Source organism: Stegodyphus dumicola, chromosome 10 (assembly GCF_044657685.1).
Source record: "Stegodyphus dumicola isolate Sdum_Otavi_A_Nest chromosome 10, ASM4465768v1".
In the NCBI taxonomy this organism is placed as follows: domain Eukaryota; kingdom Metazoa; phylum Arthropoda; class Arachnida; order Araneae; family Eresidae; genus Stegodyphus; species Stegodyphus dumicola.
In genome coordinates, this window is record NC_140777.1 from 89,737,190 (window position 1) to 89,761,530 (window position 24,341).

General features: G+C 35.0%; 1 protein-coding gene and 1 long non-coding RNA gene across 15 annotated transcripts in view; both read left to right on the forward strand.

Moving 5' to 3' along the window:
- LOC146995015 (uncharacterized) overlaps nucleotides 1-24,341 on the forward strand; it is a 217,788-nt gene that overhangs the window by 174,438 nt on the left and 19,009 nt on the right. The gene's annotated exons all lie outside the window — the stretch shown is intronic.
- The window catches only part of LOC146995017 (uncharacterized), a 184,858-nt gene that overhangs the window by 141,508 nt on the left and 19,009 nt on the right, over nucleotides 1-24,341 (forward strand). For 2 of the 14 annotated variants that reach the window (XR_015043462.1, XM_085825224.1), the window contains one exon: nucleotides 14,532-14,749. The exons of 8 other annotated variants lie outside the window; for them this stretch is intronic. Coding sequence is in view for 2 of the 6 variants with exons in the window: in XM_085825234.1 (XP_085681360.1) it covers nucleotides 434-551 (118 nt within the window). In the remaining 4 variants the exon portion in view is untranslated. Of the gene's footprint in view, nucleotides 1-433; nucleotides 552-7,470; nucleotides 7,714-14,531; nucleotides 14,750-24,341 lie in introns of those variants that run through there. 4 more of the 14 variants (XM_085825234.1, XM_085825233.1, XM_085825232.1 and 1 more) reach the window with 3 other exon arrangements.

Consider the following 24,341-nt stretch of genomic DNA (forward strand, 5'->3'; position numbering starts at 1 on the left):
CTGCATTGACAAGTCTTAAGAGGAACAATATGTGTGTGGGTTAAATGCTTGAGGGAGTAAATATTCCTGCAAAGAGGATGGATTCAATGCAAATGTCCAAAAGAATGCTATGGTAGGGTTTCGAGAGAAGGTGGATATAATCTGGAAAAAGAATGCACTTCCAACACGAAAGAAGTCATGGAATTAGATTTCAGATGTTTTCTCTTTCTGTGAAGCTGTGATTTTCAAGTGAACATCGAAGGTTTTAGTTGAAATACAGTTGATCTTGTGTTAATTTTAGTAGTAAATATGGTTCCTGCAAAAAACACACTGCTAGTTTTAAATGCAAAGTCATTCAGTTTGTGAAAGAAAATGGAAATTGTGCTGCAGCAAGGGTGTTTGGTGTTGGTGAATGATAATGATTCACCAACAATGATGTTTGTTTATGTACCAGATTTGCAGTGACGGTGAAGATAAAACAGAAATCGATGATGTGCCTGAGGATATAACGGAATACCAGCATGTTGAACATTTTATGCTATCCGATAATGAAAAGATTTTAAATTTAAGAGGTATGTCATTTCTTTTAAAACAGTATAAGTAAACACAAAAATGTAACTTATGTATGCCGATTTTTTTCCATATTTTTAATTTATTATTTTTATATCCGTCGTGCACTCGTATAACATGCACTCGTAAATTTCAATCATATTTTTGGCAAAAGTGCATGTTATACGCTGAAATATATGTTATGTACTGTGTAGAAATACATTACTTGCCATTTAATGTCAGAATTAATAATATAGCTGCTAAAAATAGAACATATTTTGGGTTTCATATGTTAATTATACCAAAATGTATCATATTTGCATAAATTTATACATTTTGAGCAGAAGGCTTAAATAAGGAGGGATAAATATTATTAATTCAGTAATAAGAATAGAAAATAGGCAGAATATAATTGAACATTTAAAAATTGATACTTATTGGAATGAACTATGCTTCAATGCGTATGTTACTTTGTACATGAAATACTAATGACAATTTTAAATAATCAAAATGACAATAAAATTTAATACATCAAAGGCAACCTCATGGACAGAGGACTGCATATCTAGTAGAATAAAATATTGTTAGTTCTGTCTTGAGACAAGTTTTGGAATTTTATTGTTGAGAGACTTTAATAATGAATAGTCTTTTAACAAATTTTTAATTCTTTTTTCAATTAAAATAATATGAGATTAAGCATAAATATGAAATTCTGAGACGACAATCATTTTAAACTGCTTAATATGTATTAAAGGAAAAGATTTGTCTATTAAATAGTTGATATTTTGAAATATGTAATTATAAAATTAAATTAAATAAAAATGTAAAAATTTATTTTGCTGCTGTCATAAAAGAAATACAGGAATTCATAATTTGTTTCACCTTTTCAACAACATCTCTTCACTGAATATATAAATATTCATGATAGCTAATGATATCCAATTATCTACATATCTTGTTTACCAATCACCAGTTTACCAATTATCTTGAGAGTTTATTGCAATGTTTTGGTATCTGAATGTAATAATTATGATGGATGTAGAATTTTTGAAATATAAACCAGGTTACAAAATGCTATAAAATAAAAAAGAACATTTATTAACACAATGTAAAGAGGAATAAATGGACAGTCAGCAGCACTGCATGACCGAAAGTGTAAATCAGTCCGGAGAATACAGCAGCACTGCATGACCGAAAGTGTAAATCAGTCCGGAGAATACAGCAGCACTGCTATGATGACGTGGCTATTTGACATGGCAGTAATGAGCCATCTTCATCACTTGTAATATGCTGCAAATGTGGGTAAAAACACAGATCCCATGTGGCACACAGCCATCACACCTGTCCTGAAGAAGTGGATTCTTAATTAACTTGCTAGAAATAGAACTTGAGCTTACAAGAGCAAGTCCATGTTGTGCTGGATATATCTCTACTATTCTTTTTAATGGCCATGTAGCTGGGAAAATGTCACCTTTTAGCAGAATAATATCACCAATTTCCAGGAATGACCATTCTCATCTGGATTTCAGCATATGCAAGCATTCACTGTGCCATCTCTCTTCTTCATCTTCTTTATTTTCTGCAACAGAAACCTCATGGAATGAAGGGGAGGCCTGATACAATCACATTCAGGAACACTTGTAGTAGTTTCTCATAATTCTTTCAAAGTTCACTCAGTTTTCTCTTTGCTGCAATAAAGTTACTTCCTTATCACAGGAAATGTGAATGTAGGCAGGAGAATTAACTTGCTTGAAATAAAACATGAGCAGTAATTGTTACAAACACAAACAAGTCCATGTTGTGCTGGATAAACCTCTACTATTCTTTGTAATGGCTGTGTAGCTGGGAAAGTGTCACCTTTTAGCAGAATGATATCCCCAATTTCCAAGATTGACCATACTCATCTGGATTGCAGCATTTGCAAGCATCTCTTCCAGAGCTTTATTTTCTGCAACAAAAACTTCTTGGAATGAAGGTGTGAGGCCTGATAAAATCACATTCAGAAACACTTGTAGTAGTTTCTCGTAATTCTTTCAAAGTTCATTCAGTTTTCTCTTTGCTGCAATAAAGTTACTTCCTTATCACATTAAATGTGTCAGGTATGCCTTGGCTTGCAGCAAACCTCTTGAATGCAACAGTCAATTGTTAAATCTCAGACAGCTTCTTGGTGAGCTGTTGTTAGCTAGCTGTTGTTGCCATGCAAACGAATACAGTCAAAAGTCTTTAATCCGGACTCGTCGGGACTTCGGTGATTCCGGATTATTGATTTTTCCGGATTATAGATCATCAGTTTAAATCTGGTAAGATGGCATGCAGAAATTATAAAATTAAAAATATAAAAACAGTAATTTATAAAATAATGAGCAATTATGATCTAAAGGGTATCAAAATTTGCAAAAAAAAAAGCTTAATATTTATTTGTTTACTTTATTAAACATTTCTTTCAACGCGCGCATGCGTAAAGCATACATTATGCATAGCCGAAATTAGAAAATTGCAACCAGAAAACTATTTAATTTGTATTCGTGATATTTGTAATGACCAGGAATTTGATTTAAATCATATCAAAGACGAAGTACATTGAGATGAAATACTACATTTAATAAGGAATTATAAGCCGAATAAAATAAAAACATCTGCCCTGAAGATAACGATAATGTTGACATATCAACTTCCAGTTCATTGCGCGCCGCCACGTTCCCCCTCCCCCCCGCGCAAAGCAGCGTGAAATTGATAAACAGATTTCCGAACGGTTAAATAAACAAAGGATATGCCTTTATCCATTTCTTGGAGCAATTCCACTTTTTGTTTGATGGACATCGAAACATACATTCGTTTTCGTAGATCCTTTGGGAGCTCCAGCATCGGAAATTCTATTTGACATAATCGAAAGTTCAAGCTTACTTTTATAAAATTGCTCTTACAGTCTGTAAAAAATAATAAGCCGGATCCAATTCGAAGATTAAGGAACAACGCAATCATCAACATTAACTGAAATAGACAATTAGATAATTTGAGCTTATACCGTCCGTTATACATTAAACGCGCAGTGAAAACGTATTCTGCGCTTGTGCACACGCAAATGCGCAGTCGTAAAGGTCTTACGCGCACGCTTAAACGCTTATGCGCATGCGCAGAAAGTTTTTAGCTTTGAGGTCCGGATTATAGATCATTCCGGATTATGGGTGTCCGAATTAACGACTTTTGACTGTAATACAGCATAGCTGTTAGCAGTCCATTTACCATGTCCTTAGTTAAATTTTAAATCATTGGGACCGTATAATTAATACTACAGTTAGCAAATGGCCCTTATAATTTGCAAACTATGCATTTTGCTTTGAAACTTTTAATAATTTTCTTTGCTCCATTGATACAACAGTTGTGTTTTAAAATGGAATTTACCACTATACAACTTGCATATGGAATTTCATTCAGCTCAATCAAGAGTTCATCCAGTCTATTAGGAGACTGAATAATAAATGAATGGTTAGCATTATAATTTATTCTAGTATGCTGAATACAACCTGCCACTTGTAGGAGGCTGTCTTCAAAAAAATTATTTGATGCTGCGAACACTATAACTTTCAAAGGTTTCTTGCAACTTAATAATTGTATGCCATCTTTAAAATGCACTTACTATACCCACAATACTAAATAGTGCCTTGATGCTTTTCTACATTCCAAAGAGTTATAGGGAAATGTTCACCCTTGAAATTTGGCAAACAGTTTTGTATCTTTTCGATAAGTGCTATTTAAGAAAGTACTTAAAGTTTCAATTTTTAAACTGTGTCATGAAAGTATGGTATTAGTTCTCTTTTCAATCAATGCATCTGATCCTCAGTGATGTTACAGAATTCAAAACTCAGTCAAATTCAAGGGGCCTCTTTTACCACCACAGTCAGTTTATTTTGAGCTTTTCTAACAGACTCCCCAGGAAGCAAGGTCTGTTGGGTATAATTTTGATGGAATGTAATTCTGATCGAGACCTCAGTAAAACTCCGAGATTTCCGTACTTCAGTTAACAGTAAATGTTTTTCATCTGCGACAAGGTGATGATAACCTTATTAGTGCAACAACATACCATGCAAAGATTTGAAACTTATAGTAACTCAGAATATTTTGAATGGAACCAACAAACTTTGATAGAATTCAGTTCTAATCTAGGAAAAGAAGAATAACTGTAGTTATGACAGCTATTGTAATATTAAGTTCTTGCTGTTATAATTAATCACTTTTTGGTATGCAAAATCTGATGCATTACGAAATGTATCTCAACTGCATTGTCTGGAAGTGAATGCATCTAGGAATTTTAATATACTGAAACTTTATCCATTTTTCATTAATACTATTAGGAACCAGATCATACCAATCACTATCGGAAATCCAAAGATGTCGATACGTAATCTCCATCGCTTTTACAGCTATTGAAAGGTTAAAAAATCTCCGATGATTGTAATTGTAATTTTCTTCAACAGCCAAGACTGTCTTAATCCCATTATATAATAATGTTGAATCAGATTATAATTTCAACAATTTAGACAATTTATTAGGCATAATTTGCACATTGAGAGAACCAATTTCCTGGTTCAACAAATATTGGCTTTAGGAAAAGCTAATTGGTTCACCATTTCCTTAGTTTAAACCACTTCTTTGGTTCCTTAATTTCTTTAGTCACCTGTTTCGTAGCTTCCAATATATAAACTGCCTACAAGTATCAAAAGCCTTTTCAGTGCTTTTCAATCTAAAGAAAAGATCATCGCATAGAAATAATTTCTTATTATCTCTGATGCGTGGCGAATCTTTTTCACCATCCACTGGAATTGTTTCAAAGTACATTGGCAGAAATGAAAAGGAGGCATGAAATAAGTTACCATGATTAATCGATCCCATACTTCTGAATCTTTTTCCCCCACTCACTGCAATTGTTTTAAAGTATCATTGGCAAAAATGAAAAGGAGGCATGAAATAAGTTACCATGATTAATCGATCCCATGCTTCTGTTCTGCGAAGCATTTCTACCTTCTTTAGCTATAAGAATGTGCTCATACAATTCGGCAGTATCAGACATAAACACTACAACACGTATTATGAAACTTCCAAGTACCAAAACTAATCCCACTTGATAGTTAGTCCTACAAATAATATGGAATTCAAAGACTTTCCTTTATATTAGGTTTAGAAAAACCATAGCACTATTTGGTATAAATGCAGAATGTTGAGGAATGTATTATGCATTATCAGGTAAACCTGTGTGTTAAATTAACTAGACTCATAGACTCAGTTTTTCATAATCGGACATGTATTCTTTATAACCTTTTTACAAACTAGGATTTCACTTAAATTTGTGATCAATGGCAATTAAGTGTGAAATTGCCACTTCTTTATATTCTCTCATATTTTCAGCAGAATCTCAAAACGGAAGCTTCACGAAGAGTCTAATCAGAATTCACTTTGAAAAGCTTTAGATGATATTTCTCTTTGTGTGCTAGCACTGTAACCCTTTGAAGTAACTCACTAGTTTCCCAAAACCACTTCAGGGCTTTGTCAGTGTTTAACTCAGTCCAAAAGTTGTCTAGTGCAATTGCGGTTTCATTATCACGAAATGTGTTTCGAATTCTTCCAGAAAGTACTCAACCAAAATATGTGTGTTGTGCCACTACTGAATTTTTATTTATACCTGGCAACAAAAGGCAAATCCATTATAACTGCCAATAAAAATGTCAATTTTTCTCACTATATTCAATATCAGCTAACAACAGAATCTTCAGATGACAGAATATTATGATCCGTATGCCTCGGTGGAAGAGGAGAGGTAACTTATTTAGCATAACACTCTCTTGCAGAATGAAATTTTAGAATCATGAGCGGAAAAGCACATCTGGATAAACAGTAGATAGAGCATAACTTCTTTTCAGTGGTAACTTCAGTGTACAAGACTCCAAAATAAAGCTGCATTCATTACCAGTATGCAGAACAGAACAACTGTGCTGGTTTCCCATTCTATCAAGTGCTTGAATGATTGCAGTGGGAAACAATACTTCTTATTTTTTCCATGTTAAGCTTTAAATTATAAGAATTTGAGATCACAACTGGATTTAAGTCAGCTGTAAAAAAACTGACTTACTGTTCTCATGTAGCAGTGTGTATTACTTAAATTTCGAAAAACTAATGCAAGTATGTTAAGTACCACAGAAGCAATTAAAGCATGGATTATATATTTTTTATGTTATCTTTCCCTCTGTTACATCTAATTCCTTAAATTTAAATATTTTAATGGTACCCATTCTTTAAACAAATAAACATAATTTATTCCTTTACATTGATAAGAAGCAATTTTATTTGCACTTGTATTAGAAATACATTGGCATTTTCGCTAAGGTCTCTTTTCATGCTCAGTATTACAAATTTCTAATGAAGCACATCTATTACTTAAATTCTAAGAAGCTGTCACATAAGGAATGTCAATAGCTACTTTCTGAGACCATAAATAATGAGTATTGGAGCCTACGTTTTGACACAAAATAAATATTAAAACAACTGTTCTCTTGTAGAAGCTTCTACATGCAATGAATATAAGTTCCGAATTATTTCATTAGAAACATCACCCTAACACTGTAAGCTTGAATGATTTGTTACTGGTTAATCTGAAAAAGTTTTTAATAAAGATATTGTTATCTCTTTTTGTCATTATATTGCTTGAAATCGTTGTATTTTCAAAAATAACAGTTACCCACTGATTAATATAATGTACTTTAAATACCCAAAATATTACCTGCCTTATTAAATCTACCTTAGCAGCTAGAAGCATCTCTCATTGGTCTTACTGGGATACTGCACATCTACTGTATCTACATATATTATATATATAAAATCTTGTGGCACTTTGCATGTAATATGCAGTTCTTCTGTATAAAGTCTGAAACTTGCTGAGTGAAAATTCACTTTGCAGCCCATAGCTACCATATCGAGTTAACATTAATCTAAAACAAATGGCCACTGTAAGATACATAATCTGTTAATTACTGTAATGAAAGTCGGTACAGAACAGGAAGTCTTTTTTGGAGAAGTTTTCTGTTACGAGAAGTTGATTCTCTCACAAGTGGGATGGAGTTGGAAGTTATCTTGTCTATAAGAAGATGTCCAAGACTGTGGCCAGTAATAGACACTTAGTAAGGTATCAGGATGGTAAGTAACATCATCATATTTTCATCTATTTCGCAGAGTATATAGAGAGCAGTAAATGCTTTTACCAATTTCTACTGCACTTCTACTTTTTATATAGCCTTAAGAATAGAAATATTTTTTTATTGCTTTGAATGTTTAAATGCACCTTGAAGATTGAATATCTAAAAATTTTTTAAAAAAATTAATAAATAATTACTTTGAATGTATGTTCATTCAAATTAGAAATATTTGTGTTAATTATATATTTTTATCTAATTCACAAAGTAGCAAAAATAAGTGTCTGTCTTAATTGCTTAAAGCAAAACCAGGAAACACAATTTACTGCAAAACGAACTGCATCTGTGTCATCTATCCTTTTCTCAATTTAAGGGAACCACTTACTATATATGTATTTAAAAGAAGACTGTTAATTATTTAAAAATTTTTAATCTGTTTGTTTTCAGTCCCAAATTTAATTAAGTAGAAACCTATATTCATATAGAAGAGCATCTTATTGCTAGAAACTAATTAATAATAATATAAGAAGTAAAATATACTTCTTATATTGGTGACGGTATCAGGTTCAATGTTCTGTCTTACTTTTTTCGGGAACATGCAAGGACCTGACTCGGAACAGAGAGCTTACTAAATCTATGTTCAATAACTGTGGGAAGTAGACAGGATACACAAGAAGGGTATACAAAACCCTTTGTTTTTCTCTCTTTACAATAATTTCCGTACTTCGGAATACAAAGACCCACTACTTGTGGTCTAAACGTAAGAATATAAAAATATTAAACTAAACTCTAACTTAACTTTGGAATAATAAACGTGGAAGATTGGCCTTATATTAACAGGAAGCCGTATGTAGTACAGAGAACTGTTAACACTACAATACGTTTAAAAATTATCACGAGGATTAAACCTCTGGCCTGGAAGCCAACCAGCAACTGAGTAAAACTTCTAAGGTAAGCGGCCTGCTTCGACTAACTCCATCCTCTCTCTCGCTTGGCAAAAAGCCACAACTTAAGTACTTGGAGTTCGCCAGACAAATTTTGCATAAATAAGTTAACGCTTTTAATTCTGGCCGGAAGTAGAAAATAAGAAGTGATAGTAAAGATTTAAAATAAAATAAACGTTAGTAAAACTTAAGATCCTTACATACTTCCCGCCAGTGTTAATTAGTTTTAAACTGAGGTCTAAAACGACCTTGTTGAAAACATTTAGCTCTAGAATCTAACGCGAGGCCAATCTTTTACAAACATTTCTCACTAGAAACTAGAAATTAAAAAAAAAAAAGAAATTTGTTTTTACAATAGCAGCTCCAAGGACACGCAATTTTTCATCTGTACTGCATCTAAACAGGAGCTTTTATTCAAATCTGGTTCCTTCCAGAGATCTGGAAGGAAAACTAGTTTAATGAAATGTTACACAATGAAATGGCAAGTAACATGCATATTTATATTTCTCTTAACATTCTTATTTCATTCATGACTATTTTAATTATCTCTCCCCGTGCTCTCTGACATGTGTTGTAAAAGAACACCAAACACGAATGTGTTTATGTATACGTGTTCAACACTTCCTCCTACAATCAAAACACTAACGTGTTAAAAATTCAACATACCAAGACCTCGTAACACACCCTAACTTCAACTCTAAACCCTGAGGTACTATTCTGAAAGTGGCTAACTCTGAAGTGTAGCGTCAGAGAGCCTAACAACATTCATTCAACCTTTAACACATATTCACCATGATTTGGTCTTTTTACAGTAACACGAATAAAAAAAATTTTTAACATTACTTTCACTTTTACCATATCACAGTATTTCTTAACATTTAAAATAACAGTCCACATTGTATATAAGAACATATTAACATGCCGTTAATTTTACGCATTTGAAAACATACATTAGTAGTACATTGTTAACTTCTATTCTTTTCAAATCAAGTGCTAATTCTTCTACATTGAAATACTACATTTCAAAAAGTCTTTCAGACTAAAACTTCTTTCTTGCCAGAATGTTTTGAATAAAATTTATACAATAACTTTTACAATACTTAAGTCTTTACATATTCCTATTATACATCAACTTTTGTTTTACGCGCGAGTAATTGAAAAACATAATACCAAAATCGGTAACAACTCATTTCTCGCCTTTTTGGCGATAAAGGTAGACCTCGCATGACGTAAAACTTCTTGAAATCTGCCACTTGCAGTAAGAATGAAAGATTAACTTACGTTTGCAAAGTAACATAAAATTTTACTTATCTTTGTTATATTCGGACATTCTTTTCTGAGCCTAGTCCTGGAAGGTAGCGCAGATTCTCGTTTGTTTTATCCTCCTTCTTGTGCGGGCTCGCCCTTCAGGGCCTTCCTCTAGAAGCTTTCTTTTTTCTCCAGTTCGGTCACCCTTGAATACCTTCTTTTTCGCCGCTGCCTGTGGTCTTGGCCGTTTGATGGCAGCTGGTCTTGGCGGAACCGGGAGAATCCTTTCGCGTTCCTGCTTGGACCTCGTTGCTGGCCGTTCAAATTTTCCTTGTAACTTTTCCTCCCCCGCTGGTGGCCCTTCCGCAGTTCGGCGACATTTGCTGCGGAGAGTCCTGTCGGATGAGTAGATCTTCCGTTTTAGAGCCGGATTATAGTTGCCGTCATTTCTTCTGGCTCTCTTTGCATACGTCGTCCTTCTCCCTTCTTCATTCTGGGGGTGTTCGTGAGCTCTCTTTTCTGGACGGTTTTTCTTGTTACCTTTAATTTTCCCGCGGGGAAACTTTCCTTTCACTTGCTCCTGCCTCTTAATGGCTTGCCCTTGTACTTGTCGTTGTTCCACCTCTGGAGCTTGTGCCCGCCGTGTCTGCCGTGCCGGATCCTGCAAAAGATCTGTAAATATTTGCATTTTATTACGATCATAGTAGGGTTTGATTTGATCAATGTTTGCGGAGCAGGTTTCACCATTCCTGGCTTTTAACACTACTACAGCGTGAGTTATTTTTTCTATGACATATGGTCCTTCAAATCGTGGAAAAAATTTGGCAGTTTTATCTTCTGGTGCTGAAGAAAGTGAATGCTTAATTTTTAACACTTCATCCCCTACTTTATAAGTTACTCCCCGTCGTTTCAAGTCATAATACAGCTTTTGTTTTCTCTGTGCTACTTCAGTATTCTTTTTTGCTTCTTTAATTAGTTTTTCTATATCACCCATTTTAAATTCTGGGGCTCTTTGTTGCACATAAAATAATTTATCTAACGGCGTTATAATCTTTCTGCCTAAAAATAACTCAGCAGGAGTTTTGCCCGTTGTATCATGTTTTGCGGTCCTAAGGTCGAAAGCAAATTCATTGACATAGTTATCCCAGCTTTTATGAAAATTGTTAACATAACTACGGATAATTTTCACTATATTTCTATTCACCCGTTCCGCTATATTTGATTGCGGCCGATACGGGACCATTTTTAAATGACGTATGCCCAGTTTTTGGCACATGTCTTCAAATACATTACTTACAAATTGAGGACCATTATCCGATATAACTTTTAGGGGCGCTCCGTATTTTAAAATATATTTATTTAAAATAGAATCAGTAACTAATTTCGCGGAGGCTCGTTTTAAGGGAACAATTTCGGTCCACTTACTAAAATGATCAACCATAACAAGGAGATAGCGACTTTTATTTAACTGACTTTTTGGGAAAGGGCCCAATAAATCGATGCCAATTATTTCATTTGGAAATTCGGATTTAATACTATTTAGAAACTCGGCCGGGCGGAAATTAATATAATTAACTGCTTGACATGTTGAGCAGGACTGGACATACGCCCTTGTTAACTTTTGCAGTTCAGGAAAATAGACTGCCTCGCGTACGCGTTGGATAGGTTTTCGAATACCAGCATGAGAAGCATAAGAAGGGCTGTCATGGAGCTCCTACAGGATATTTAATCTAAGACTAGCTGGGATAACAGGTCGAAATTCGTTGTTGGAATTCGTAGTTTTTGTATAAATTAATAGACCATCTATTAGTTCGTAATGGGCCGCCCTATTTCTTATCGCCACAATATCTTGGTGGCTAAAATTTTCAGGATCCTTTAAATAATCATAAATATTTTTAAATTCAGGATCCTTACCCAGTTCGGTTATCACAGTTTCTCGGGAATGTAAGTTACATGCTGTGAGCATTGCCACCTTTACAGTATTACCTTCTTCATCTATTTTAACTCTGGATAGGGCATCTGCTACGATATTTTCCTTTCCGGGGGTATGCTTGATTACCAGATTATATTCTTGTAGCTTGAGTGCCCATCTTATTAACCTTGGGGATAAGTTTTTCCCTGAGTACAATCTAGTTACCGCCGCATGATCAGTGTACACTGTTATTGGCGCCTTCCCAAAATAGACTCGGAACTTTTGCACTACTAACAGAACTGCAAGTGCCTCTCTCTCGGTCGCGGAATAATTTCTTTGTGTTTGATTTAAAGTTCGGCTAAAAAATGCCACGGGCTGCTGATTTTGCGAAAGTAGCGCTCCTACCGCATAATCCGAAGCATCCGCTGAAATTTCTAAATTCTCATCCTTTTCAGGAAATTTCAACAGAGGGGCTTGCGTTAATGCTTGTTTTAATTTTTCGAAAGAACTATTGGCTTCGGCCGTCCACTAGAATCTCGCCTTTTTCCTTTTTAATTTTAACAATGGTTCAGCAATAGCTGCAAAATCTTTTATAAAGGACCTATAATATGAACAAAGTCCTAGAAAAGAAGAGAGCTTCTTCGCCGTGTTTGGAGTCGGATACTTTTGTACAGCGATTATTTTTGATTCGTCTGTCTCTATTCCTTTCTGAGATATTTTGTAACCTAAATATTTTAATTGAGGGGCTGCAAATTTGCACTTTTCGACATTAACTTTTAGACCGGCTTCATTTAATAAAGAAAACACCTGTCTTAAATCCTGTACATGTTGGTCGAGATTATCACTAGTAATAATGATATCCTCTAAATAGATAAATGTGGACTTTCCATGAACAGGCCTTAACACAATGTCCATATATCGCTGAAATGTTGCCGGTGCCCCTGAAAGGCCAAATGGCATACGCAGAAATGCATAAGTGCCAGACGTGGTTATAAAAGCAGTCTTAGGCACGTCCTCAGGCCTAACCCCTATTTGAAAATAACCAGTCGTTAAGTCTAAAGTCGTCATATATTTGGTGGATGTTATGTTCCTTAGAATTTCTTCAATAATAGGTAACGGATATACCGGATATTTAGTTATGGTGTTTAATTTACGGTAGTCAATTGCGAATCTCCACCTTTTTGGATGTGTCAATGGATAGTCATTATTTTTCTTACATAAAACCACCGGGCTAGCATAACTACTTGAGATGTGCGTTATGATCTTTTTACGTAGCTTATCGGTGATATGCCATTCTATAATTTTTTCCTTATTCTTATCATACCGGTATGCTTTGTGGCGAACTGGCATTGAATCTCCGGTGTCAATACTATGGTTAGTAACCTGAGTAAATCCTGGAATATCACTAAATAGCGAAGCAAATTCACTTACCACTTGTCGGATTCTTCGTTGCTCTTCATTAGGCAGGTGGTCAAGGTTTAATATCGGCGGTTCAGCCTTTTCTTCACGAACTGGTTTCATTGTCAGCTTAAGGGACGCTTCTTAAAAATCTAGCGTTGCTTGTGCCTCTGAAAGAAAATCTATTCCTAAGATAATATGTGCTTGCAGATTCTTTACTATGAAAAACATAACCTTTACTTGTTCGTCCTTGATACGGACATACAGCGGTAATTTACCTATACACTTACATCTTTCTCCTTGCGCAGCTAACACTGTCGTATTATCCGAATTATATATACGATATTTACGAAAATACTTCCTAAAAAAATCTTCTGCCACACAGGAACACTGCGCGCCTGTATCCAGGAGTGCGGTGGCTGGGATATTATTCACCAACACTTCAATCTTCGGAAGAGTCAAATTTTTCACCATTACTGTATTTAACTTGAAGGAAGAGGGGTTTTCGTGGCCTTCGGATTTCCGCACCCTCCCGTCAGCAGAAATTCGTTTTAGTTTAAATTATTTTTCATTTCCGTGCTTTTCTTCTTTTTCCACTGGCCTTGAGACTTTTTTCCTGGATTGCTATTGAACTGTGGACGTTCGCCGGCTGTTTTTGAATGCTCGGGTTTCCTTGCCCACTGATTCGCTTTGCTTCCGTAGCCGTGTGCTTCAGTTTGCTGTAGTCTTGGCGCACCAAATTGGTTTCGCTGTTGATAATGGCGTCTTCTTTCAATGTCCGCCGTTCTTCTACTTTCAAACTGGATTGCTAGCATAAAATAACTTTTCCAGTGTAGTCGGATTTCTTAATTGAATAAAGTCTTGCACTTGGGGCAGTAACCTCGGCAAAATCACTTGAATTATCTCAGGATCCGGACGGTTTCCTAACAAGATTTTGAAGACGTGAATTTTTCTTAAAATACAGCTTGAGAGATTTTCGATTCTTTGCTGATATATGCTGAAAAGTTCCGTTTCTAGTTTCGCGCGATCCCTTACGACAGGGAAGGCTTTTACTAGGGCAGTCTTGAAATTCTCGTAAGTATAGGTGGGACTTCCTGCTTGACCCAAGAGACTTCTGCCTATACATTTGAACCAATTAAGCGCTTGGCCCCTCAAAGCGCTGGTAGCTAAGGTAACTTTTTGAAATTCGTGCACGGGGTAGAGCATGAAGTGGTCATCCAATTTTTCCAAAAAACTGGTTACCGGTGAGTTTCCATTAAATGTTGCTTCTCGTTTCATCGAAGCGCACATGGTCTGGACGATGTAACCAAATCTTTCCAGGGCGGCAGCTGGCATTTCTGGATTCTGAGCCGCTTCTGCAGGCAGCACAGGTTCTTCTTGAAACTCGGCCATGGTTATTCTTCTTCGTTGGGCGCCACTCTCAGGTTCAATGTTCCGTCTTACTTTCTTCGGGTATATGCAAGGACCTGACTCGGAACAGAGAGCTTACTAAAGCTATGTTCAATAACTGTGGGAAGTAGACAGGATACACAAGAAAGGTATACAAAACACTTTATTTTTCTCTCTTTACAATAATTTCCGTACTTCGGAATACAAAGACCCACTACTTGTGGTCTAAACGTAAGAATATAAAAATATTTAACTAAACTCTAACTTAACTTTGGAATAATAAACGTGGAAGATTGGCCTTATATTAACAGGAAGCCGTATGTAGTACAGAGAACTGTTAACACTACATATACGTTTAAAAATTATCACGAGGATTAAACCTCTGGCCTGGAAGGCAACCAGCAACTGAGTAAAACTTCTAAGGTAAGCGGCCTGCTTCGACTAACTCCTTCCTCTCTCTCGCTTGGCAAAAAGCCACATCTTAAGTAACGGCGTTCGCTACACAAATTTTGCATAAATAAGTTAACGCTTTTAATTCTGGCCGGAAGTAGAAAATAAGAAGTGATAGTAAAGATTTAAAATAAAATAAACGTTAGTTAAACTTAAGATCCTTACATAGGTGATGCAAAACCATTTGCAGGTATAACTGACGCCAAACCATATGGTTCATTAAATATAGAAAAATTTGAGTGTGTTGGACATATTCAAAAACGAATGGGAATATGGCTACGCAAATTAAAACTTGAAAGAAAAAAAGTAAAATTAAATGACGGTAAAATCTGTCTGGGAAAGGGAGACTAACAGATAAGTTAATAAATGAAATAACTTCGTATTATGGTAATGCGATTAGAGAATATAATGAGTCTGTTAGTGATATCAGAAAAGCCATTTGGGCAATTTACTACCAGAAAATATCGAGTGATGAAAAGCCGATTCATGACGTTTGTCCTACAAATGAAACCACATGGTGCAAATACAATATAGCTAAGCAAAATAAAGCTGATTATAAGCATATAAATTCTGAACCAGTCGCTGTAATGGAGGCAATAAAGCCAGTTTTTATAGATTTGTCACAACCTTCGTTATTGAGACGTTGCCTTGGCGGCAAAACACAAAATAATAATGAATCATTTAATTCCTTAATTTCGAAATTTTGTACAAAGACATGTCGTGCTGGTAGTAGGATAGTTCAAATTGCTGGAAATGAAGCAGTGATTGCTTTTAACGAAAGGTCTGTTGGTAGACATTCCGTAATGAATGAGCTACAGCTTTTTAGAAGTAAGTTTTCTATTGAAGGATTTTTACAAATCGATAACAAGAGAATAGATAACGCAGAAAAGAAAGGCTTGTCAGAAACAAAACAACAGCGTAAACTTGAAAGGCAGCAAAAAATGTCAGAAGTGCAGGCCTCCATAAAAATGATGGGGATGTTTATTGTGCTGGTGCGTTTTAATTTGTAAATAAAATTTTAGCAGTTTAGCATACAATTTGAAGTAAGTCGTAAAAGATTTTTTCACACATGTTAAATAATATGTATATTATACAATATAATACATATCATATGCTTAAATGCTTGAGTTTATTTAACTAAAGTGGTTATGTAAAAATAAATTTTTGTGCAAATATGCTACATGTATTTTAATATACGGTTATCACTCTGTCATGGTAATGTATATAGCAAAGTAAATTTAACGTGTTTCATACTAACAAAAGCTTCTGCAATTTATTAGGATTTATACTTTTTAAATGTATTTTGAAAATAAATATACTATGCACTTTATTATTAGAAAGTTATATACTGAAGTATTGGCATTAAAACTCAAATTTCTTAAAATACGGTTTTTCGCAGTTGTATACATAGCATTTAAAGTATGCTAAAGTTACATTGTGGAAGAACTATTAAATGTTTTATATGTTTGATATACAGTAATATATTACAGAGAACTTGAGCTAAGACATTTGGCTAAGACATTTGTCTATAAGTAAATTCTTATTTGTAAGGAAGTTTTAGTTTTATCATTCTTAGTCGATATGTTATACTTCGATGAATGTAGCAGTTTAGCATACAATTTCAAATAAGTCTTAAAGGTTTTTTTCCCACCTATGTTTAAATAATGTTGCATAATATGATACATATCATATGCTTAAATGCTTGAAAGTACTTAACTGATGTCTTTATGTAAAAATAAATTATTTGTTCAAATATGCTACACGTATTTTAATACACGGCTATCATTCTGTCATGGTATTTTATATAGTATGGTAATTTTAATGTGTTTCATATTGACAAAAGCTTATGCAATTTATTAGGATTTATACATTTTAAATATATCATTTTGAAAATAAATATACTATGCACTTTATTATTAGAAAGTTGTATACTGAAATATTTGCATCAAAACTCGATTTTCTTAAAATGCATTTTTTCCCAGTTGTATACATAGCATTTAGAGTATGCTAAAGTTACTCTGTGGAAGAACTATTAAATGATTTATATGTTTGATATACAATAATACATTACAGAGAACTTTACCTGAAACATTTGCCTATAAGTAAGTTCCAGTTTGTAAGAAAAATTTAGTTGTATTATTGATAGCGTAGAAGTTTCAAATCATTTTTAGTTGATATGTTATACTTTGATGATGGCAGCTTATTTTACATTAATTATGCTTATACCAACTATTGGAAATTATATAATATTACAATATCTCTCAGAACATAAGCATTTTATATATTTTATAACAAGAGAAGTATTTAAAAAAAATATCTACATTAAAACTTGATTATCTCAAAACATAAATTTTCACTGTTGCGCGCATGATGTTTTAAAAACGGTTCTTGGTACACACTTTAAATTTAATGGACTTCTTTATATGAGTATTATCATCTAACTGAACCAAAAAATATATTGAATATTTTAATAGTCAAAAATTTTACGCATGGAAATATTAAAAATTTTTTATTAAAATGCATTGTATAAATTTCTTAAGATTTTTGGTTCACAGTAGTCTTTAGATGCTATACAAGCTGTATATTAACTATGAAGTTAAAATATATAACAGAATGTTTTAAATTGTGCACGCAAAGTGGGAGTATTACGTGAACATATAAAAAATTACCTCACAAAGAAGATTAAATTATAAAAACATTTGTGGCAACACAAACTATTTGCTTACTAATTCAGCTGTGCTATGTAGTCAGCTGTAAAAAACTGGAAGTAATAGCTTTAAAAATAAATATGCTATCCCAATTCTTACAACAGGATCATATTCAGAGATTTTGAGGGTTTTAAGGTGTACGAGACCCCTTAACGTAGTTCAATGGAGAACGTGATGCAACCACTTCTCATTCCCCAATGACTTTAGCTTTGGCACTTACGTTTCAACCGTCACAGGAATGACGGCCTTGATAATTCAACGAAAGAACATATTATTAGTACTCATTTCGCGCTCTTAACGTTCTTAGCATATTTCATAATGCCTTACCGGAAATTTCTGTTTTCAGCTATAATCCTGGAAGGAAAAGTTCTGTTCATGCTGGTTCTATCATCTCGACTTGAGGTTTTGGATGATGGTAAATTACTCATGTATCGATTGTTATACTAAGGGAACTCTATTTTTATGCCTCATGATTGAGAAGTCCATTATTGCCACCAACCATAACCGAAATCTGAAAGGATTTTATGTGGGACTTCTCAATATCTGGCAATCTCTGGCAAATTCCGCTCAACATCCACGATTTGTTTTCGTGACTTCTTGCTGATTAGCAGCATTATCTTCTGTGTCCTAATGTGTTCTGCAGTTCTTTCGTAAGTGTTCATCACCACTGCAGTTCTAGCATACTAAGGTCGCTTTCGTCTGACGTCTGTTCCGCCTTAAGACACTTACTTAAGTGGGTAGACTGCCTGGACGAGCTGTCACTTGTCCACTAGCTTCTGGGTTGGAGTAGTTCCGATTGGACAATGGTGTGTGCAAGTTTCTGAAAGGACTGCCACGTTTTTCATGGCGTACACTCTAGGCATTTTTTAAATCCTTGAGATCCACTATTCGCAATTGTTTCTATACCTCAGGTTCCCGTATGCCACCGAGGAAGTATTTCATGGATTGTACTTCACGTATTTCTGTTGAGCAGTCAAAAAAGGAGAGATGGGAGAGCATTTCCATAACAATGGCGAGCTTCTGGATTATTTTGTTGAGCTTCTGCTGTCGAGATATTCACTGCAGCCTTCTGTAGTCTTTTAAACACTTCTTAGTAGAGCTTTCGCGTACCGGGTACAGCATCAAAATCTAGCCTCTGGGTTTCTAGAAGAGTGGGACCGATATCGTCTTCTTCTATTCTCAGAGAAGCTGCGAAATTACAGGTTTGTCTTCGGAATCCTACCCATTTCCATTTCGAGCTATACAGAACTGAGCCTTGTACATATGTCACATGTTTTTTCCATCACACGTGGAAAGCATGACAAAATGGGTCGGAAAACATAGGTACCTATTTAAAGCTATCAGAATCGTCTCCAGTTGTCATTATGAATGTGTTAAAGCTGTCAGATTCTTTGGCGACAACAGCAGAGACTTTGTCATCGATTTGTTGTTCGACATCAGAAACTCTTCCTTTGATTTGTAGTTTGACAGCATTAACTCTTTCTTTGATTTGCTGTTTGACAGCAGAAACAAGTTCTCCAGTTTCTCTAACTCTCCTTTCGACCATGTTATTTCTGCTTTCAAAATCCTCGAAAATCTTCTACTGTTGTCTTTTATTTCTTCTTGACAGGCTTAAGTATCAATTTTGGATAGATTCCATCTTTCCTTGAACTGGTATTATTTCCCCTTTCCCTCTTTTGTTGGACGCATTTATCTCTTCTGTAAAGGAATCAACCTCTCCTTTTATATCTTCCTGGAACGCAGCAAAGACTGTCACAAGCTGCCTCAGATGCTCCTCAATTGTTCTTGTCACTAGCATTCTGTCCTACTTCTAACACCCAAAATTGTTCCTGGCATAAAGGTTCGTAAAGCATGCGGAAGAGCTGGTAGTTTGTTAGAATTTATTTGTCCCGAAAAAACACTAAACAATTCTGCAGTTTTTCGAAAAGTACGAGTAAAAAATATAATTCCAAAAATATACGAAATATAAAGGAACACTGCTAGTAGTTATCACTTTAAAGTGCTGAGAATGATGAAGAAAATACGATGAAAAGCGCACGTAAAGAGCGAACATAAATCTGTCAATACTCCTTACTCTATGCTGAACTGCAGAGTTCAGAACTGAAGTTCATTCTGGTCTTATCTCATTTTCTCACTCTCCATACCAAAAGCCCGAAACTGACAAAACTGTTGGACGTTCGAAATTTTGGAAGAGAAAACAAATGAAGCCACAAGGAAAAATCTACATGGCTTATAATGATTGTCACATTAAAAAAAGGAGTTCTAAAGTATAACGCCAACTAAGGGCGTTACAATAATTTTTAAGCTCCGACCTCTCTCCGTCAAGACATGGAGAAACTACTGATGGTGTGAGTGAGAGAGAAGCAGCTTCAAGGGGGAACCTTAACACAAAGCATCTTTTGTGAGAAGGCACTATTACGAGTTATTTACGAGCGATTTACGGTTATTTTCTAAAGAAGATCCCACACACTTCTACAAACGTGGAATCGGAAGACCCGTTTAAAGCCAGTCGGGGCTGGTTTGACAACTTTAGGGAAAGGACCGACCTTCACTCCGTCGTCAGGCATGGTGAGGCAGCAAATCCGGATGTAAAGGCAGCTGATGTTTACATCAAAATGTTTTCCGAACAGATAGTAGCCAAAGGATACATCCCCCCAGCAAGTCCTCAACTGTGACGAGACAGGGCATTTCTGGAAAAGGATGCCGAATAGAACTTACATAACGGCAGAGGAGAAGATGCCAGGTCACAAACCCATTAAGGATAGATTAAATCTAGCAATTTGCGTCAATGCGAATGGCGACTGTAAAATCAAGCCACCGTTAGTATACCATTCGGAAAACCCCAGAGGCTTTAAGTCATATAATATTTTAAAAGAAAACCTGCCAGTTATAATTTTAAGAAGATATGTGGAGGGCAAATCCGAAGGCGTGGGACAGAATGAACTTCTTTGTGGAGTGGATAATTCTGGTGTTCTGTTCTGGTGTTGGCCTCGACAATGCCCCTACTCACCCATCAAATCTCGAAGATGATTTACTCGAAGAGTTCAAGTATATAAAGTTTCCCTACCTACCACCCAACACCACTCCTATCCTGCAGCCCATGGATCAGCAGGAGATTTCTAATTTTAAGAATTTGTACACCAAGCACATTTTTCGCCGCTGCTTTGAGGTGACAGAGAACACAAACCTTACCATTCGAGAGTTCTGGAAAAACCACTTTAACATCGTGATGTGCCTAAGAATTATTGTTCAGGCCTGGCTGGGTGTTACAACGTCTGCATGGAAGAAGCTGTGGCCTGAGGCTGTAGCTGAAAGAGAATTCGAAGGATTGGAACCCAAAGTGTCAGTGGTAGAGGAGCTTGTTTCTCTGGGAAAATCCATGAGTCTGGAGGTGGAGGAGAGAGATGTGAACGAACTCGTAGAGGAACAGTCTCAGGAGCTGACAACCGAGGAGTTACACGATCTGCATTTGCAGCAGCATACGGTGGTTCAACGAAAAATTAGTTTTGAAGAGGAGCCAGAGATGGAGGAGGTTATCCCTGCAAGAGATATAAAACAGATCTTGAGAATGTGGGATAAAGTTGTAGAGTTCGTGGATAAAAATCACCGCGAAAAAGTTGCAACTAGTCCTAAATCGGAGTTGTTCAACGAAACTTGCCTAACTCGATTACGCAATACCTTGACAGGTAGGAAGAAACAAACCTCCTTGGACAGTTTTTTTAAACGATCTGCGGGTGAAAATGAGCAGATCATGACAAAAGGAGCGAAGACCAGTGACAAAAATTAAGCGCTTCCGTAGGCACTTTTTCTTTTAATTATGTTTTTATAGAATATGTATTTGTTATTTATAAATAAAGGTTTCTTCTTGTTTTTGAATAAGAAACTACATTTTTCTTATTCAAAAACACTTAAAAAAACAGCTGAGGTCGTGTTTTGGGAGCTGGAACGGATTAATGGCATTTCGATTACTTTCAATGCGGAAAATTGCTTTGAGATACGAGCAAGGTTACGAAACATATTAAACTCGTTTGTCGAGGAACCACTGTACTTAATTATATAATCGTTAGCAAGCAGATAGTAATAAATAATTTTAAAACTGTGCTGCTATCAATATACAAATTATGTTGACTAGTATAATTAATTTAGAATTATGCGAATACATATAATATAAGATGATGTATGTTACTACAGATACGTGTTAATATAATACATATATAAGTCTGTGCATATATATGAAATCATAATTCTTTTTATACCAGTTAACAGTTAGAATTACTGAACAACCATGAAAGGTTCCCCAAGAATGAAATATGGTGTAACAATGAACACTTAGTTTAGAAATTCGATTCTATTATATATTGTTGTAAAAGTCATTGTAAGAGTGAAAATTCTTCATTCTGCCTTAATGCGATTTTTTGCGTTTAATGCGTTGTTTGGTGATTTTATGATCCCGAATTATATTGATGTGATATATTAATACTGCATTTGTAGACATACGTTTTCTGAGAAACGAGTCAAGGCGATTGATTTTTTGTAAAAATTTGGATTTATCCTTATTTTATTGACGTGCACCAGCACAGAATTGAGAATGGCTTGTGCTATGCTTCGATGGATGAAGAAGCGTTTGTAAGTAATGAATATTATGAACGTTTGAACATATTTAAATGAATAGTATTAAAAGTATATATTTACTTATATCATATACTAATATTTTATGGTAAATTTTTCATTATAAATCTCATCACAGTTTCATTTCTCATTCTATTGCATTTCTATAGCGGTACATAAATTTTGTGGTTTACATATTGTAGATTGCATCAGTTTTGCAGCGCAATTTATTCCTCGGTATGTTACTTGTAGTGTTATTAGAAATTCCATTATTTTTGTATTTTTTCTGCAATTGGTAGTATCTGATTAGGAAATTTATGTTTTATTTCAAGATATATATGAAGTTGGTTATATCAAGTGTTAAATAAACGTTGTTATTCGGGCAATAGCGTTAGCTCTTTCGAGATAGATAAATGCAATTCTTATTTCTTAAATACTCAAGATATAAAGACACACTCGAATAGTAGATTCACTCACTTTACGTTTTTTAAGGGTTATATATATACATTAAAGCGTGATCAAAACAACCATTGACGAGTAGTCTTGGCGTAATTCGTATTCATACCAAGATTATCCATTTCTCAAGGCAATAATTTTTGTTATTTTTGCTAAACCGTTTACGAAAATATAATTTTCCGAATCCTGAACTCTTATGCATGGAAAGGCAGCTTTTAAGATATTTGTTTTGCAATTTGATGCAAAATTCGTATTTTTAAAACAGTGATGTATATGTTCTTTTTTTAAAATTCTGCCAGTATATAACATTATATAACATTCTTGTGTTATCACCATTTATAGTTGTCGCTTGCTGTACAGCCTGCTGAATACATTTTACTTTCTAGGTATCTACAATTACATCGTGTTGTTTCGGTACGAACAGGGGCGAAGTATTCATCACTTAGATACATTTAAATATAATTAATTAATTTTTTTCTGATTTTGATATCTATAATATATAGACAGGATTACTGATAAGAAATTTAAGAAAATAGTAAATGAAGAAGTAAATAGAAAAATTTCTTTCAGGTATTGTGAGATGTCAATATAAACTTCATACATTTTACTAGGGGGCTGTTGACAAAGCAAAATCTTTACTATATATGTCTACGAGCTCTACGTATACAGTGTGTTGCTCAAAGTAAACTTCCTGCATTGTGAAGAGTACTACGTGTATGTCGTGATGTGTTCATGCGAAGCTTGTTTCCTCGTATGAGCTCTGCCTCTTCGAACCGAAATTGACCGTAATCTGCAGCGTCTTGAGTTGTTTATGCAGCTTCTTGAGCTGTTCTGGTATTTCCTGTCGAATCTGACGATGACGCGGACAGTCTTGCATCCTTCGTTTACTTGCGACTTCTTCCCGTCATCGCGCATATTCTTTTGACGTTCCGCTTTCCTAATGGGCCTCCGTTTCGCTTCTGCTTACCTTTCCGGAGCACGCAGTGATTCTTGGTTTTCTGAAGGTCTTTTGCGTCTACTACTAGTTTCTGATACAGTTTGAGCCAGCGAAGTTTCTTGAGTTGTTGCTTGTCTGCTGGAACTCCTATTCGTTTCTTCTTCAGTTTCTTGAATGCGTAACCTTTCTTGTCACTATGCTTGCCTGCTGAGTTTCTAGTTGTATCTTCATTCATTTTTGAAGCATGCAAGTTTTCTTCTACTTGCCTGCTGAGTCTCCTAGTGCTTTTTACTTCATTTTTTATGTAGCTCGCTGTAACATTTGTGCTGTCTTCTTGCGTTCAGACATTTTAGTAAATTGAAAAAAAAATTATGTAACTGTAGTAAAGTAACATTCATCTAAAATATGTTAAATACCTACAGAAGTTTAAACTTCTACTCAGAAAGGAACTATACAATAAAAGAAATTAAATTTTTATAAATAAAATTAGAATAGCATAAAATGCATAGAAACATTTCATTATGAAGAAAATGTATTCATTCTTTCCAAGCAACCAGCTATTCGTAAATAAATTTTTCTTGC